General features: G+C 39.6%; 1 protein-coding gene across 2 annotated transcripts in view; it reads right to left on the bottom strand.

Annotated features, from left to right (window-relative positions):
* The window catches only part of slc38a1 (solute carrier family 38 member 1), a 42,546-nt gene extending 25,769 nt beyond the window's left edge, over positions 1-16,777 (bottom strand). The window contains exons 1-4 of one of the 2 annotated variants that reach the window (XM_018092276.2): positions 16,617-16,777; positions 13,477-13,674; positions 10,091-10,172; positions 8,213-8,328 (exon numbers count right to left, since the gene is read on the bottom strand). In XM_018092276.2, coding sequence (XP_017947765.1) covers positions 8,213-8,328; positions 10,091-10,172; positions 13,477-13,604 — 326 coding nt within the window. In that variant the 5' untranslated portion in view covers positions 13,605-13,674; positions 16,617-16,777. The remainder of the gene's footprint in view (positions 1-8,212; positions 8,329-10,090; positions 10,173-13,476; positions 13,675-16,616) is intronic. The other variant, XM_031898954.1, reaches the window with a different exon arrangement.
* Between the last annotated feature and the right edge of the window lie 781 nt (positions 16,778-17,558).

Genomic DNA, 17,558 nt, shown 5'->3' with positions numbered 1-17,558 from the left:
AATCCATATACTCTATTTTCATTTTGGGGTCAGTACATACCACAGACTTTGGTATATCTATGCATATTGGGCATCAAACTGTTCAGTAGACCTCTGATGTTCCTATTGGGGGTGATTTGCCATTGTACGCAAGATATTGTGTGAGATAAATGCGGCAAACTGCAACATTTTTAGGCGATTTTCTGAAATATCACAAAAATCAGCAAACTTAGGAAACCTTTGCGGCTTGGTACTTTGGAGTAGAAAGACATGGGTACCCATTATAGATTCGAGGGAATGTGTACTTTACAAAAATATATGGCTTTCTGGGGTGAGTGTACTTTTTTGTAGCATTATCCCACATAAAGGATGTAAATGTGTTGATTTTCTGAAATGACGCATCATATGGGGGTATGTTCCCATTGGGGCCCCTACATGCCACATACTTAGGTAAACCTATACAAACTGGGCAACAAACTGTTCAGTGGACCACTGGCATTCAAAATCAGGGTGTTTTATCTTGGTACCTAATGCTATGTGGGAGATAAGATGCTGCAAAGTGGAAGCTTTGAGCGGATTTTTGGAAATGTCATCAAAATTGCTAACTTTAGAAATGCTTTGCGGCTTGGTACTTTGGTGTAGAAAGACATGGGTACCCATTTTAGATTCGGGGGAATGTGCACTTTCCAAAAATATATGGCTTTCTGGGGTGAGCATACTTTTTTGTAGCATTATCCCACATAAAGGATGTAAATGTGTTGATTTTACAGGAGCAGAAATGATAGATCATTATGGGGTATGTTAACATTGGGGCCCCTACATGCCACATTCTTAGGTAAACCTATACATATTGGTTATCAAACTGTTCAGTGGACCACTGGCATTCAAATTCAGGGTGTTTTATCTTGGTACCTAATGCTATGTGGGAGATAAGATGCTGCAAAGTGGAAGCTTTGAGCGGATTTTTGGAAATGTCATCAAAATTGCTAACTTTAGAAATGCTTTGCGTTTTGGTACTTTGGAGTGGAAAGACACGGGTACCCATTTTAGATTCGGGGGAATGTGTACTTTCCAAAAATATATGGCTTTCTGGGGTGAGCGTACTTTTTTGTAGCATTATCCCACATAAAGTATGTAAATGTGTTGATTTTGCAGGAGCTGAAATGACAGAAATGATAGATCATTATGGGGTATGTTCACATTGGGGCCCCTACATGCCACATACTTAGGTAAACCTATACATATTGGGCATCAAACTGTTCAGTGGACCCCTGGAGTTCAAATTTAGGGTGTTTTATCTTGGTACCTAATGCTATGTGGGAGATAAGGTGCTGGAAACTGGAAGCTTTGAAGGGATTTTTGGAAATGCCATCAAAATTGCTAACTTTAGAAAAGCTGTGTGGCTTGGTACTTTGGAGTAGAAAGACACGGGTACCCATTTTAGATTCGGGGGAATGTGTACTTTCCAAAAATATATGACTTTCTGGGCATCAAACTGTTCAGTGGACCCCTGGCGTTCATATTTAGGGTGTTTTATTTGGTTACTTTATGACCTGTAGGAGATAAGATACTATAGACTCGAAGCTTTGAAGCGATTTTTTAAAAACTTCACAAATTTTGATAAAAACCTATAACTTTAGGAAAGCATTGTGACTTGATAGTTTGGAGTAGACAGACAATTGTGCCTATTCTGGATTCCCCAGAATCTGTTCTTTCCAGAAATGTATAATAATAAATAATTTTTGTTTCTGGTATATGTGTTTATATTATGGAAAATATGATTTTTAAAAATGTTTTAGACATTTAGAAGCCTATATCTTGTTACAGAATTGGAATTACACCAAAATTCTTCCATATTTTGAAAGCTTAGTTTGTCCTGAAAAAAACAATATATTGTTTTCCTGGGTAAACTAAAAGTACCCCAGAGGAAAGGCCCCTAAAGTGAAACAGTGCAAAATGTTCAAAAACTGTCTGGCAATACAAGTTCCGCTTTGACCAAAACGGCTGGCAGTGAAAGGGTTAAATGAACAAAAAGTCACATATAGTAAGGGTCTACATGCATCAATAATATATTCCAGATAATTCTTTTAAGAATGAAAATGAATTTTGATAGAAAATCTTGTATTTTGTAACTTAATCACCATAGGTCCAGATTCAATTTGATGAGAAAAGCTTATCTCCTACTTCAATTCCAGATTTTCCAATCGAGACAGATGCAATTCAATGCAAGTTTATCACATGAAAACTCAATTTACGTCTATGGGGAAAAAAATGGAATTAAATTAGAAGACACATTTTCTCTCTTCAAATTGAATGTCGTCCATAAGATTTCAGGTGATAAACTATTAGATACATTTTTCTTATGGAACTGAATCTGGCCCATGATTTGTTCAAGATCCTTTTGCATGCCATCTGCACACATAAAATGAATTATGCATCCTGAAAATAATTTAGATTTCTATCTTAATCAATTCTGTGCCTGAGACAAAGACAATGAGTTTTAAAGATTAGCACTTGTAAATGTTACAGTATTTATATTTTATGATTTACATTTAAAGAACAGTTCAATGGAAAAATGAAACTGGGTAAAAGAGATAAACTGTGCAAAATAGAAAATGCTTTCAATATAGTTAGCCAAAAATGTAATATATAAAGGCTTGAGTAAATGGATGTCTAACATAATGGCCAGAACACAGCTTCCTCATTTACAGCTTTCTAAGCTGTTAGAAGTCAGTAACCAATCAGTGACCTCAAGGGTGAAACTAACTGTTCAGTTGTCTATGAAGATTTTCATTCATCCAGGTCATGGTATATCTAGTATAAATAAATTTAAAGCAACTGGACTTGTTAAGTAATCATTGAAGACGTTTCACTACTCATCTGAGCAGCTTCTTCTTCTTCTGGAACTGAAGAAGCTGCTCGGATGAGTAGTGAAACGTCTTCAATGATTACTTAACAAGTCCAGTTGCTTTAAATTTATTTATACTAGATATAACTGTTCAGTTAGTTTGCTTTTGATTCTGCATTGATCAATCCCCCTCTCTTTGTGTATGCTTGTAGTTAATTTGGCCAGATCAGTCGCACTTCCATTGTACTTGTATACTCTATTTAGCCTTGGAGTGCTCCCACAACCCCTTTCTATGTATCTATGTTATTCTGCAGGAAGAATGGCCAAACTTCCATGTGGGTTAGCACCCCCACACCCGTCCCATTAATGGTGGTCTTATGTCTTTAATAAAATGGGTGTTGGTTAATGGGCAGTCTTCTCCTTTACAAGCCGCAAGCGGGGGAGGATTAAGCCTGTGGAACCAAGTTGTTGTCCTGGCAATCTCTTTCTATAAAAGCTGAAGGCATGGGAGTGACTAAGCCCTCTGACTCAAACCAGCCCCCAGGTCAAGAATGGCAATAGTGCACGGGAGTGCCAGCCTTTGAAAAATATGACCAGAGGTAAATAGATAGGACCACCATGCGGGGTTTACCTTGACGTGGTATGGTGGCTTACCAATCTTATGATCATAATTTTGTAACTAAAAACCCCTGTTTGTAAATACATGCATTAGCATAGATAATTTACTTATGAAACAGGGGACCAGGGAATGTGCATTGATCAATCCCCCTCTCTTTTTGTATGCTTGCTTTTGATTCTGACCTGCAGACTTACAAACTAACTCAACAGTTATGTCCCAAGTGGTCACTGACTAAGAGGTTAGAGAGCTGAAAGCAGGAAGTAGAGTTCTGCCTGTTATGTTAGACATCTGCTCACTCCAGACTTTATAGATTATGTTTTTGGCTAACTAACTATATTAGAAATATTTTTTATTTTGCACAGTCTATTTTATCCAGTTTCATTTTTACACTAAACTGTTCCTTTCAGGCAAACTTTAAAATAACCCCTAATTATGTTTAACATTCATAAATGTTTTTCAATTATTAAAATGAAGCTATTGACACCTTTGTGTGCTTCCTCCTAGCACAATGCAAGCAATTAACTTTACTTGGGTTAATCACTTTTTAGGGCTAAGGCACACAAGGCATAGTGGTAATAAAAACTCCACTAATGACTTCCCTTTTGCATCTAAGGCTAATGCCAGACGAGGCGTAGGGCGGATATTTTCAGGAAGCGAAAAAGCGCTTGCCGAAAATACCGCCCTACGCCTCCTACATGTGCCTGCACCCGAATGAATGGAATATGCTTGAGTTCAGGCACATGTAGCCGAAATACACATAAAAACGCGAGACTTTCAAACTCTCACGTTTTTATGCATATTTCCGCTACATGTGCCTGAACCCAAGCATATTCCATTCATTCAGGTGCAGGCACATGTAGGAGGCGTAGGGCGGAATTTTTGGCTTTTCCACTTGCCGAAAATATCCGCCCTACGCCTCGTCTGACATCAGCCTAAGAGAAATTTTACAAAAAACATGCACCTGTGATTATTACCAAAAATGTGTTCCAGATGATTTTCAGGATATAACTGCACATTTGAGACTTCTTGTACAACTCAGTTTCCTTCACTGGAAACTGTCATGGTGTGATTCATTGTAGTACAAATTGTATGAGCATTACTATTCCTGGGTTTGAGTGCAAAAGTGATGGCCTGAGTTTGTTTTGCACCTTGTACCCTGCCACTTGTGTCTTAAATTTGGTCTATATTGAGGTTTTATGAATACTATGAAAGTTTTATGCTGACTACAACTTTAAACATATGCAACCAAGGCTGCTTGCTGCAACTCTTATTGCATCTGTCACTCACAAATCAGATTTAACAATATATGAACTGCAATACAAGGAATGTGGTATATTTAATTACTGGTACAAAATGTACTGAAAATTGAATCTGGTGAATTATCCAAAATTATTTAAAAAATGCAAAGGATTTAGATATTCACCCTTAAAGGAGAATGCAAGTCAAAATGTAAAAAGCATACTGCCCAATGGTCCTCCTATTGTTTAGTAAAAACGCCACACTTTTGGCTCACCTAATCAAATATTTACTCAGTCACACTTACTTCACATTTTCTAGAACAGGCAGCCATCTCTAAAAAGGTATTCTCCCTTCCTTTCCCTCCTTGCTTCATACTGCACATGTGTTTCATTCCCTTCCCCCCTCCCTTCTGGCAGATCCGCTTCTGATTGGCTGGTGGGTATGTGTAGCTCAGAAAAGGAGACAGGATCAAGTTACACACATGCTCAGAGAATAGGAAGGCTGCCGCTGGCAGCCTACAGGAAGGACAGAGAGATTTCAGTGATGTCACTGTAGTCTTCACACTGCTCTAGGCTGCCAGCACCATATCTCAGAGAAGCAAGCAGGGATCTGGGAATTTAGATATGCAGTAAGTACTTAAAAAGAATGCCTTTAGACTTACTTTTAATTTATATTAACCTTTCATTGTCCTTTAAAGAACATGTATACCCTATATTTTCCTTCTATTGTATAAGTTAGGCACATCTACCCCCACCCAAACGGCATCATATATACTGCATATATCCCCTCTGTTTGCCAGCACCATCACATTTTCCTACTGTAAAACAAATAGCAGTTTTCACCCGGTGGCCATTTTCCCCCTGACACATCATCAGTTACATTTAAATCTGCAAACAGCATACATGCACAAAGAGACCCTAGTTCAGCAAAATGACCCTAGTTCAGCATAAATTTAATCAAGAATGCAGGCTCACACAGGGAGAACGTCCTTTAATAAAAAGTTGTGCTTTGTTTGAGCACTGTAATGGTTACGCTGAGCTCGGGAGAGTTAAAAAGAGAGGAAAGGAGAAATATGAGCAGACAGCTAGAGCAGAGTTTCTATGGAAACCAGCAATGCCATGTCTTCATTGGCTGCTTGACTGAAGGACTTGTTTAGTAATCTGAGCTGAGAACAACTGAGCATGTCACTAGCCAACAGCCAAAGTAAATTCCTGAGGGAGGGAGCCAAGTGCATTAGAGGAGGAGAAGGAAATCTATGTGATTAAGAGATGCTGCAGCCTTACTACTAACCTTTGAACAACCAGAATGGCAGGTATTGAAAGATTTCAAAGAAGCTGTTCACTGATTACATTTTTGTGCGTGGGGTTTACATGTCCTTTAAATGAACAGTACAATATAATGTACTGTTGCCCTGCCCTGGTATAACTGGTGCCTCCGAAACCCTACTATAGTTTATATAAATACCCAGCTGTGTAGCCACAGGGGCAGCCATTCAAGCTGAAAAAAAGGACAAAAGGCACAGGTTACATAGCAGATAACAGATAAAACACCATTGTACTCTACAGGACATATTTGTTATCTGCTACGGCATATATGTCAAACACAAGGCCCGGGGGCTAAATCCGGCACGCCTGGCTGTTTTAATGTGGCCCTTGGTGAGTGTGTCTGAGCATCCAGCCTGATCAATTTCCATTTTCCTCACATAGTAACTAAGGGGTATATTTATCATGCTGTGTAAAAAGTGGAGTGAAGCATTACCAGTAATGTTGCCCAAGGCTACCAATCAGTAATCAGATTTCAACAGTAGCAAAGCATCTATTGGCTTCTATGAGCAACATCACCGGTAATGTCTTACTCCACTTTTTACACATTGTGATAAATATAAAATATAAATAAAAAATTTGGCCCGCGACTTAGCCTGTGTTTTAGATTTTGGCCCCCTTATGTGATTGAGTTTGACACCCCTGTGCTACGGTATGTAACCTGTGCCTTTTCTACTTTTTTTCAGTTTAAATGGCTGCCCCCGTGGCTTATTTATATGAACTACAGTAGTATCTCTGTAACAACTTTTAACAGAGCAGGGCAACATCACATTTTATAATTACTTTAAAACTCTTACTTTGTTGGTGTTACTGTTGCTTTAATACTACCCAGGGGTATGACTTCTTTTGTAATTCTGTTATAAATGCTGCGGAATATGTCAGCGCTGCGGAATATTTTGGCGCTTTATAAATAAATGTTAATAATAATAATCTTTTTTTTACATATTTGCTGTTTTTTACATGTGTGTATATTGTTTGTTCTACTCATTACCAATTATTGGATCAGCACAATTTGGTCCTACATATGGATGGCCCAGGTCTGTTTGCTTGAAGTCCTCGCCTAAAGACAGAAGAATGAAATGGACTGGCCATTTCAAAAATGTTATGGCCCTTGTATTTGGTTCTAGTAGACTGTTTAGGTGTGGCAACTGCCTCTTTAAGTAGAGGAAGGAATTATTTATTTCAAGAGAAAGTGATTATATAGCCTTTACACAAACCAGCTATACATTTTGACTTAATGGCAATCTATATTTTAAACAAGGCCATTTTGTAACTCTTGTCTGTAGATGCAATGTCACCTGCTTATAATATGATTGAAAACCACTTCACAAAAGCAACAAACAGCATTCAGATCTATGCATGCCTTCTCTAATCTCCTGTGACATAATTGCCAGTAACGTACAAGATACAAAGCTTTCATAGCAATTAGAATTACTTGTGAAACAAGAATTATAACACAGAGTATAGCTGCCAATGGTGAAAAAATCAAAAACCACCACAAAAGCCACATATCACGGAAGACAATAGGCAAGGACAAATTAAAGAAAGGGTTATAACCAAGAGGTCAAACCAAACATTAGTAGAGTCAGACTGGCCCACTGGCATGCCAAGAAAACATTTGGTGGGCCCTGATCCTGCTGGGCCCTGCTCTTTGTCACAGTTTGACTGCCTTCCTGCTGACCCACATACCCCTCGCCAGCACAACAATCCCCATAACAATCTCAGTTACCTGGCTGGACCGTTACCAACCTCCCCTTTACCATGGTGGCTCCCTCCGCTGACCCCCTACTATGGGGCTGGCAAGATTTCGCTGTTTTGGAAGGCTAAAAATTGCAGTGCATTCCATTGTGGAACACATGGCCATCTTTCATTTTCATTCCTTATTTTGAGCCCAGCTGCCTATCTATTGCTGTGGCGGATATTTAAATACATACAGTATTTGTAGCAAGTATCCTTTATTATTTTATTCTTAGACTTGTGGATATTTAATCATTTATTTATTAGTAGCTCAACCTGACATGTTTTTTCAGCTTCAAACACCACAATCAGGCTGTGAGCTGCTGACTACCTGGTCTGACTGATTTCCAGCACGAGCAATTTGCAGTGCACTAGTGACAAATAGCAGCATGCAGCTGGAAAAAATGTTATTTTACAAACCCCCAGAATCCATGGCAAAGATGTCTGAAATATAAAGCATGTACTTACACAAAAAGAATAATACCCGTATTAGCCAAGGCGTATGCCAGACCCAGAATCCCACTGCCCATAATAGCATTACTCAGGTTAAAGACAGACATTCCAATGGAGGTCCTGCCAGGACTCTGAAAATTAAGCACAGTTTAGTTTCAAGTTATTATACTGGTTCACAGAACAGCATTTTTTCAGTGTAAAGGGAAACTACAAAAATAGTGTACTTTCAGCGTTGAGAAAATTCTTAACACTGAATTATCATACCCAGACAAAATTAAATATATCCCTCATTTATAAACAGAAGCTCAATGTGGCAAATATCCACATTTTCCAATACTTTCCAGAGAATTCCACCATAACAGTAGGCACCTGTTAAGATGCATCTGCTTTGGTAAATTTTGTGAATAAAGCACTGTTGCATGTGACACTAATTACAGCATTAGAATGTGTAGATGCAAGGGAATCCAGGAAGTAAACTCCTCAAGACAGGTGTTAATTTCAGGGTTCCATGTGTCTGTGGGCTCTGAAATTTGCATCTGTAGGGGATCAGAGAAACCTCCCCACTGTTCTGCCTGACATTATTCAGCCTTACAGGTTACAGGCAGAGCAATAACCCGGTTGGCTGGGAGCCCCAGTGCACTTCTGGGAGAGAAGGAGGACCAGGGAGTGCCTGGCTTTGAAACCAAAACCAAGGGTGGAGCCAGAAGGTTATAAGAGACCCCTGCTCCAGATCCAGCCAGAACCAGTGAGATAGAGACTGCCCAGGAGATCAGACAGGCTTCATCTTTATCCTGTGTGGAGCTTGGCCAGGAGGCCTAGAGCCCCAGCTGTACAGAAAAAACCCATCCTGTTCCCTGCCAAGCTGCTAGATCCAGGAGGTGACTGGTGCCACTGTGGAAAGTATCTGCGCTGCAGAGCTGCCTGTGAACTCCAGTGTGTCTGCCTTTAAGAGCCCCCTGGTTAGTGAGCCACCAAAGGGAGGATATTGGCTAAGCCAGAAGTGTAGGGCCCCTATGTGAGGACAGGTTTGTGTACCTGCTACATGGGAGCGGCTACTAAATCCAAGCAGTCGTACTATGGGGCAGGTAGCGCTACCTGGGGTATAAGAGCTTTTGGGAAGGGACATTCTGCATTTAACTGAACTATGTATTTTTAATGCCATCCAGAGTTGAGGGACTGTGATATCGAAAGGACAATCAGTGTGTATTATCTGCTAGAGAGACAGATAGGTCCCCCAGTGTAGGATTGTTTCTGTATTAGATGCCCGTTGCAATTTTCTATTTTTACATAAAAGTGATCTTTGCTGCAAAAGTGTGTGACTTCCTAGTGGAAACCCCTGAGGTGTGCTCCTCAGTGCCCACTAGGTGGAGGCACTGCGCTGTAATTCCCAGTTCCCAGTACTGTTCATGCAAGTGGGACCAGGCTACTGGATTCCAAATTACAAGGAAACAGCCCATAAAAGAGCGAGTGTAATCTACTTCTACAGAAGTGTGGCAAGAAAAGGTTACACATATTTTATCGCTAACCTATAATATATAAAAAATATTTTTTTCAGCATGCACAAAACTGTGTTTTCGTTTGCGTTTAGAAATGAACTGTAAACAACAAACTAGTAAATGACCCAGAGGTTGACTGGGTTTAATAGCATAAACAGGTTCAACTAAATGTATACGTTATGAAGTAAGCCACAATTGAAGCACCATCCACAGGCCCACACCCCATCTATTCACTCACACTATTTGCTGTACCTAATTGAGCAACTTTGTGCTAACAAACCCCTAACCAAAAACATTCTAAATAATTTGTAACATATGATTTTGGTTTAAATTCAATATATTGTGCATTTAAAAAAGTTAAAAATGGAAAAGTGTAAAACTATTTAAAAATACTTACACTTACATAATCCTCACATTTTTTTTTTTCCACATGACTGTTGGTTAGGCTCCTTCTACTTTCTCGATCAGCAATAAATGTACTGCAGATAGAAGAAAAAAAAGAATTCATTCCTACAAGTGTTTTCTTTCTCTGAATATGCAGAATTATGGCTTGAATAATGCCGAATGTAATTCCATCCTCACCTGATAGAGGAGACTGGAGGGTTATAAAAATTAATTCACTTCTGGTAGTATATTTAGCTTATGTTTCATAGACTATGATTTAGTACAGTGTTCCCCAGCCATCAGTTCCCCAATCGTGAGCCAATTATAGCTCTTATTGGCACACCCAGGAACCATTTTAATGCTTGTGTTGCTCCCCAACACTTTTTCCATTTAAATGTGGATCACGGGTATAAAAGGTTTGGGATCTCCTGATTTAGTAGATTACTTGAGGATCAGCTGCCTATAATAATGGAACATTAATAGTTCCACCACTTCTCCATTATTTAAATGTATATAAAAAACTGAAAAGATGGATGGCATTCTGTTGGCACAGTCTGGCCATACAAGTAGCAATAAATAATATTGTTAAAATAGTACGACTTTTTAGTGGTTTTCATTAAATTCCACAAAAAAGTCATATTTTTCGCAAACACTATGACCATTTCGGAATTCATTCAAGCATTGGTATCATAACTTTCTTTTGGCCAGGTTGGAGCTGTAGAGTGCCATTGAGTCCAATGGAACGCTTCCAAACTCATGCATTGAAGTTTCAAATTCAGAAAGGTTTTCGTGCCATTAACAACGATACAAAAATTTTGTGACTTTCGGATCGCTACTATGATATTTTCGTATGACCAAGAAAAGAACGGTGTAAACATCTATATGGTAACTAGGAATTACCTAATAACAGCAAAGATAAAAGTAGGATTCAGTATTTTATTTAGCAGCTAATAATGGTTCTATCATGAGAATGATAATCTGCTTGTTCAAAAACTTATCCAGGCCCCTCTTAAAGGCTTTAACAGAATCTGCCATTACCACATAACTAGGAAGGGCATTCCACAACCTCACTACCCTCATTGTGAAAAACCACCTACGCTGCTTCAAATGGAAGCTCCGTTCCTCTAATCTAAAAGGGTGACCTCTGGTGCGTTGATCGTTTTTATGGGAAAAAAGAACATCCCCTATCTGCCTATAATCCCCTCTATCGGCAGAAGGAAGTAGAATTTCTATTGTTTCTACCTTCAAATCTGACGATTCAGCCCTGAACATCAGTGGAAGGTGTACCTTAAGTTAGTGTAAAGGTCCCCATACACCTTAAGATCCGCTCGCTTGGTGATGTCTCGAGATCGTTTGGCCCCACAGGTATAGGCAAAGTCGGTTTGGGGACCGCATCAACAAGCCGATGCAGTCCCCAATCCGACTAGATTTTTAAACCTGCCCGATCGAGATCTGCCCGATTTCAGGCCAGATATCGATCGGGCAGTCCCGTCGGTAGTGCCCATACACGGGCCGAATAGCTGCCGAATCGGTCTAAGGGACCGATATTGGCAGCTAGAATCGGCCCGTGTATGGGGACCTTAACCCTCGCAGCAGACTAGGGATCAGGGATAGGAACTGACCTGATACCTGCGTCTTAACTGTGGTGCTGCTCTAAGGCAACAGTGCCTGTAGGGAAGAATAGTTCCAGCTAATTTAACCTGGTTGGAGCCAGAAAACTGCTCTTTCTAACTAATCTCACTTTCCTAGAAAGTGCTCTTATAAATTATCCTGACACTATTATTCCTCATTGACTTCCTACTCCTCATTGATGGGGTCCCTGTTCCCTGACTTCACTAGAGTTAGATGCAGCCTCTAGGGTACTCACTTTACTGGGGCCCTGTTGATCCCAGGCTCAGTGGAACTTCCACCAGAGTCAGCAGATGCAGCCAAAGAGGAAGACCCACCCCTCTGCTAAACACTATATCAGAGTGCCAAGGGAGTGGTCTCCCTGTTAATCAATAAGACACATATTCAAAACTATAATTTGATACATGGGTCTTTGCCCAGTAACAGCACAAACTACGGAAGTTGTAGGGTTTAAAGCCATAGGGACATGTTAACCCTATGGGTCCCTACATTAGTTTTAGAAATTGCTACATCTACCTTAAAGGGGACCTGTCCACCCTAAGAAATAACTCCAAATGTTTTTCTATATTGTTAGTAGAGCAAAATAAACTTCACTTACTCTATATAAATAATATGAATCTTGTTTCCTTCAGTCTTGGAATTACACAATCACAGCAAGCAGGCAGGCACCATTTTGTGGACACAGTTATTAAGACAAGCTTTGTATCATGCCAAAATCTTGTTTATGTGCCAGAATGGGGGACCAGATGCCCATACCCATGCACTGGCTACACAATTAGATGATGAGGAGGGAGGGGAAAAGTGATATGAGCAGTGACATCTAGGTAGAGCTGAACAGAAAGCTAAAGTTATTGTCTGCCCCGCCTCTATGCCTGAGGCATAGAGGCGGGGCAAGCAATATATGACTGACAGCTGGGATTTTTAAATGCCTTTATAATGCGTATGGGTGTGTTATAAAAACACACCCATACTTGAAAAGGACTTTTATTATACAGCTTTTTATGTCTGGGTGACAGGTCCCCTTTAAGTTAGTTTTTGATTGTTGCATGTAAAAATACGACCGATAGCCGAACGATCAGTGGAAGAAGAATAAAATCTGAATGTGTATGGCCAGCTTTATTCTTATAGATAGCAACTTCCCTTCAATGGAACAAATAACTTAGCCCTGAAAGTGCTCGGTGCTAGCAGTAATCCTCTTATCTAGCTTCACACCAGGCTTAGTAGCACATATAAGGTAAAACTGATCTTTCTGCAAGCTGCTATGTTTATATGCATCCAGACACTTAGGCTGGCCATACTAATACCCATGATATTCTACAGAATGACGTTTCATACAATTATTGGTATTAGTATAGTGAAGATCCTGAGTGATATCCATTTACTATCAGAACAAAAGAAAAGTTTCCATACATTGTGGGGCCACTGTACACTTTGTCCTTTAAGCTTGTGGGCGAGTATACCCAACTGACATAGGCATGGCCCTCTTTACAAAGTGCAGCGAATGCCTAGGTATTTAAGCCTGTTCCCACTGTAAAATAACTGTCATGGAGCCATTCATCTGTAACTAACATGGCTCCATGACAGTTATTTTACAGTAGGGACAGGCTTGTAATGTATACTGTTTAAAATAAGTTTTATTATATATTTAGACTACATACTACACACAGCACATTATATATCCCCTTTAAAATGTTAAATTTAGTTATCTAAATAGAAATGTTTTAGCTTTGTAGGATGAAAGCTTAAAGAAATATAAGGAATTATACCCACCTACTCGTCCTAGGGTTGTCCACATTTATCAACTCATTCGAATCATTACTTATGTTGTCATCCTCTGGTGTATTCATGCTTTGCATATCAGTCAATTCCAAACTCATTTTGGAAGTTTTAAAATGCATTGTAGGATGGTGTCTCTACCGACTGTTGGTCTTAATTTATATTTGTAGAGGTGCAATATTCAAATTTATGCTGTAAAATACAAAAATGTTTCTTATAAAAAATAAATGCAAGGAATAGAACATTTGGAATCTTTACATTAGTACTCATGTTGATTGGGACTTTGTACAGATATGGGACCTGTTATCCAGAATGCTCGGGACCGGGGGTTTTCCGGATATGGAATCTTCTGTAATTTGGATCTCCATAACTTAAGTCTGCTAAAAATCATTTAAATATTGAATAAACCCAATAGGCTTGTTTTGCCTCCAGTAAGGATTAATTATATCTTAGTTAGGATCATGTACAAGGTACTGTTTTATTATTATAGAGAAAAAGGAAATCATTTTTAAAAATTAGAATTATTTGCTTATAATGGAGTCTTTGGGCCAGATTTATCAAAATACGATATCCGTACGTTTAAAAAGCATGATACAAAAAAATCGTATGAAATATGATTTTTTTGTATTGTGCTTTTTAAAGTACGGAAAATTTGTATTTGAAAATACGAAAAAATTGTATCTTATCGTATAATGGCCGAATAGTACATTTTTTCGAACGATTGTAAAATGCAGGAAAACCTTTCTAACTTTGATCCTTCTGTGCATGATTTTGGAAGCCTCCCATAGGACTCAATGGCACTCTGCAGCTCCAACTTGGCCCAAGGAAAGTCACGATACCGAAGCTTGAATGAATCCAAAACTTTCATAGTCGGCGCGACAATAAGATTTTGTCACACTTTGTGCCGTATGAAAAAGTGGCACAAATGCACAAAAAATTTTTTGTACTCTGACCAGTCGTACTTTGATGAATGTGCCCCTATGGGAGATGGCCTTTCCGTAATTCGGAACTTTCTGGATAGCGGGTTTCCGGTTAAGAGATCCCATACCTGTACCTCCCAATAGCGTGGCTTCATGAACAAGGAGTGGAATGGAAAGAGTGCCTAGTTCTGATTTGCACCAGGTGCTGCCTGGTTTTGATTTCAACAATACTGGTTAGGTTTTTAGGACAATAGCACACATTGTGACTGCCTTTCAGCATAAAGCAGGCTATGATAAAATGCTCCCTTGAGAAAGGATTTCAGTGCCGAAACTTTGGGGTAATTCTCATCTTTGGCAAGTGTATCCGCTTACCTGTGTGTCCTTTTTCTTTACCTGTGCACATTCTTGTGGTATGTATTATCTTATAGAATTATGTGAAATTGACTGTATTCCATTGATTAAAATTGACTTTTGTTCCTTTTTGTATACTATATAAAAGATAATTAATTTTTAATACTACCACTGTGCCTGTGATTATTGGAGTGCAAGCCCTTATTTTATCAAAATAATATGATAATATGCTCCGACACTAAGATCAAGTTTGCAGAGGTGACAAAAAGCTAATAATATATATATATATATATATATATATATACTGATTAACCATTTTTAGTGGTTTTAGTGTAATGAAACAGGGGGCAAAATGCCCCAGAATACCTTTATATTGCTACTTGTTGCTCGATTATTATTTTTACTAATAAGCACATATAATGTTTTAACATATTTAGCAGTGCTGTACCACAAAAAGGATTACAAAAAAATATTGACCAATAGAGGATGTTAAGAGAGCATTTCCTGCTTATTAAAGCTAATAACCATTAAAGAAAAACTATACATTCTGAATATGAGCATAAGGATTTTCATTCAGCCATAGTATACAGTATTTAGTAGAATTAAGTCTAAAGCAACTTTGAGTTTTCCTGAAAACGTTTAATCACTCATTTAAGTAGCTTTTTCAGTTAAACTGAGTGTTCCCCTGTACTTCCTTCTGGGTTTAAATGCTGGCATTTCCTTACCACTTAGATAAACATTTCTCATTTTACAGTTCTCTTGTGGTCTTGCTGATATATAAAGCATAATACATTTCCCTGATCTCACACTTTTTCTTGTCCCCAGTAAATAATGGCCTTCTACATTTTTTACCTTGAACAACCATTTTGTAATGGTGTGTGTGCTTACTCACTGATCAACTAACAGGAAAACAAGTTCTAACTGTAACAGGAAGATGTGTGGGAGTAAAAGACACTGCTGTCATTAATGTAACCTGTATGCCCTTCGGTTATATTTGAGAACAGTATGTAAAGGAAGAAAATGTGGTGTTATATTACAAGGAACACTGTGATAAACAAAAGCTAGAGTCTGGCTTAGCACCATGTGGCTATGAACATGAATTCATCAAGGTAGCCAAAACACGCACAGACACACGCACACCCTGGTAGACGCTCACTACAGCGATGACGCATTTGACTAAATCAACCAATCAGAATGCGCTAATGACAGATGCCTACAGGGTCCATATGAGCAAGTGGAGAGAGAATCATCTAAAAATATCGGATGAAAGAACATTCTAGTGTGGGTACTTGTTTAAACACAACATAAAGGGAAGCTGCTGGAAACATAAAATGTACATTGAGCGAGTGTCAAATAAACGTTAGGAAAGCAAAAGCTTAATCTGTGGCAGCGCGCTGGATGTAGAGCAGCGGATATTTCAATCATGACGGCATAAAGGAAGGGAAACTGTAAGCTTCTGACGAGCTTTATACAAGGGCAATCTTGAGTTAAGGCAGTGTGTGCTATTTCTCCCAATCTATGTTACAAATAAATAGAATTTAGTGCAATATTGTGGCGTCGGTTACACTGAAACAGCTACAAGGTCACCAGCAGCGCAATACAGACATGTAGATGAAAGGATGTGGAAGGCAAGAAGCGCAGCGACCTGTCACCTTGTGAGCCCGCCATTTACTTCATGCCACCTTAAGCGCCACCCCTGTCTGCCACATACAAGTACATTTATTTAATATGAATGTGGGTGGTCGTACTGCTACTAAGTCGTGCTTTCGTCTCACACTGAGGATAGAAACACGTCTGTCATTAAATTTTACTTAACCAGAGCCATGGGGATTGAATATACTGAGGGTGAGAAGTAAATCTTACCTGAACGCTGCTGCGCTATTTGGTCCAGCTGCTAAGATGCTCCGGCTCCCTGTATGTCTCGGTCTCAGTGAGAGAGAGCTGGCAGCTAGCGGCAGAAGAGAGCACAGCCTGTGCGGTGGGGGACGGATCCAGGCAGCATGTGTGAGAGAGAGAGAGCGAGTCAGTAGCAAGCCACAAGGAGGAGGGACTTGGAGCAGTTTTACATAATTAACCCCTCAGAAGCAGGGATCCAGGAGCCTGCCAGCATGGAGGGAGCAAGTGGGGCACTAACAGCCCACACAGAGCATGCAAACATCCCTGAGGAATTCAGCGCAGGAAGGAGACGAAGGGCAATAAGCAGCAGCACGTTCAGAGGGGGGTGTTATTGCTGGAATTACCGGAACAGAGAGACACTACTGCTGCTGCCAGCATCCCAGCACCTGCTCACCCAATGCAGAGACACATTCTTTACAGTTAGCATCTACATCTCAGTCTGATCAGCCAGGTTTTAATACAGGCACAACGTTAGTGGGGCATTCTTGAGGGTATATGGGATTTGTTAAAATAGTTGGCTGCTTGTTGGAGTCCTCATGGCCAGTTTAGAACCCCATTCATGTGGTGGAAGTGTGGGGTGGGGATAAATAAGGATGCTCCTCCAGGGGGGGAGCAGGTGGGTGCTACAAAAGTGGAGGATAAGGGGCCCCAAGAGGCAGATAGTACAGCTGGCAATGGTAACTCAAACTCTCTGGTAAAACAGGCCAGTACGGTAGCCCCAGAAGTGGAAAAAAGTGGGACTATAGTAAAGAAAAAACAGAAGGAAAACTCAGATTTTGCCATGGTCTCCACTTATGTATGTTTTGTGGGGCATTTAGAAGCACACGTTAAAAAGAGACCAAGGAACGAATCTGTATGGGAGAGTATGTTAAAATATTATCCCTCCTCCTCCTGCAATATGATGAACAG

The sequence above is a fragment of the Xenopus tropicalis genome, chromosome 3 (genome assembly GCF_000004195.4).
Source record: "Xenopus tropicalis strain Nigerian chromosome 3, UCB_Xtro_10.0, whole genome shotgun sequence".
Lineage (NCBI taxonomy): Eukaryota > Metazoa > Chordata > Amphibia > Anura > Pipidae > Xenopus > Xenopus tropicalis.
This window is presented reverse-complemented; position numbering and strand designations above follow the sequence as displayed.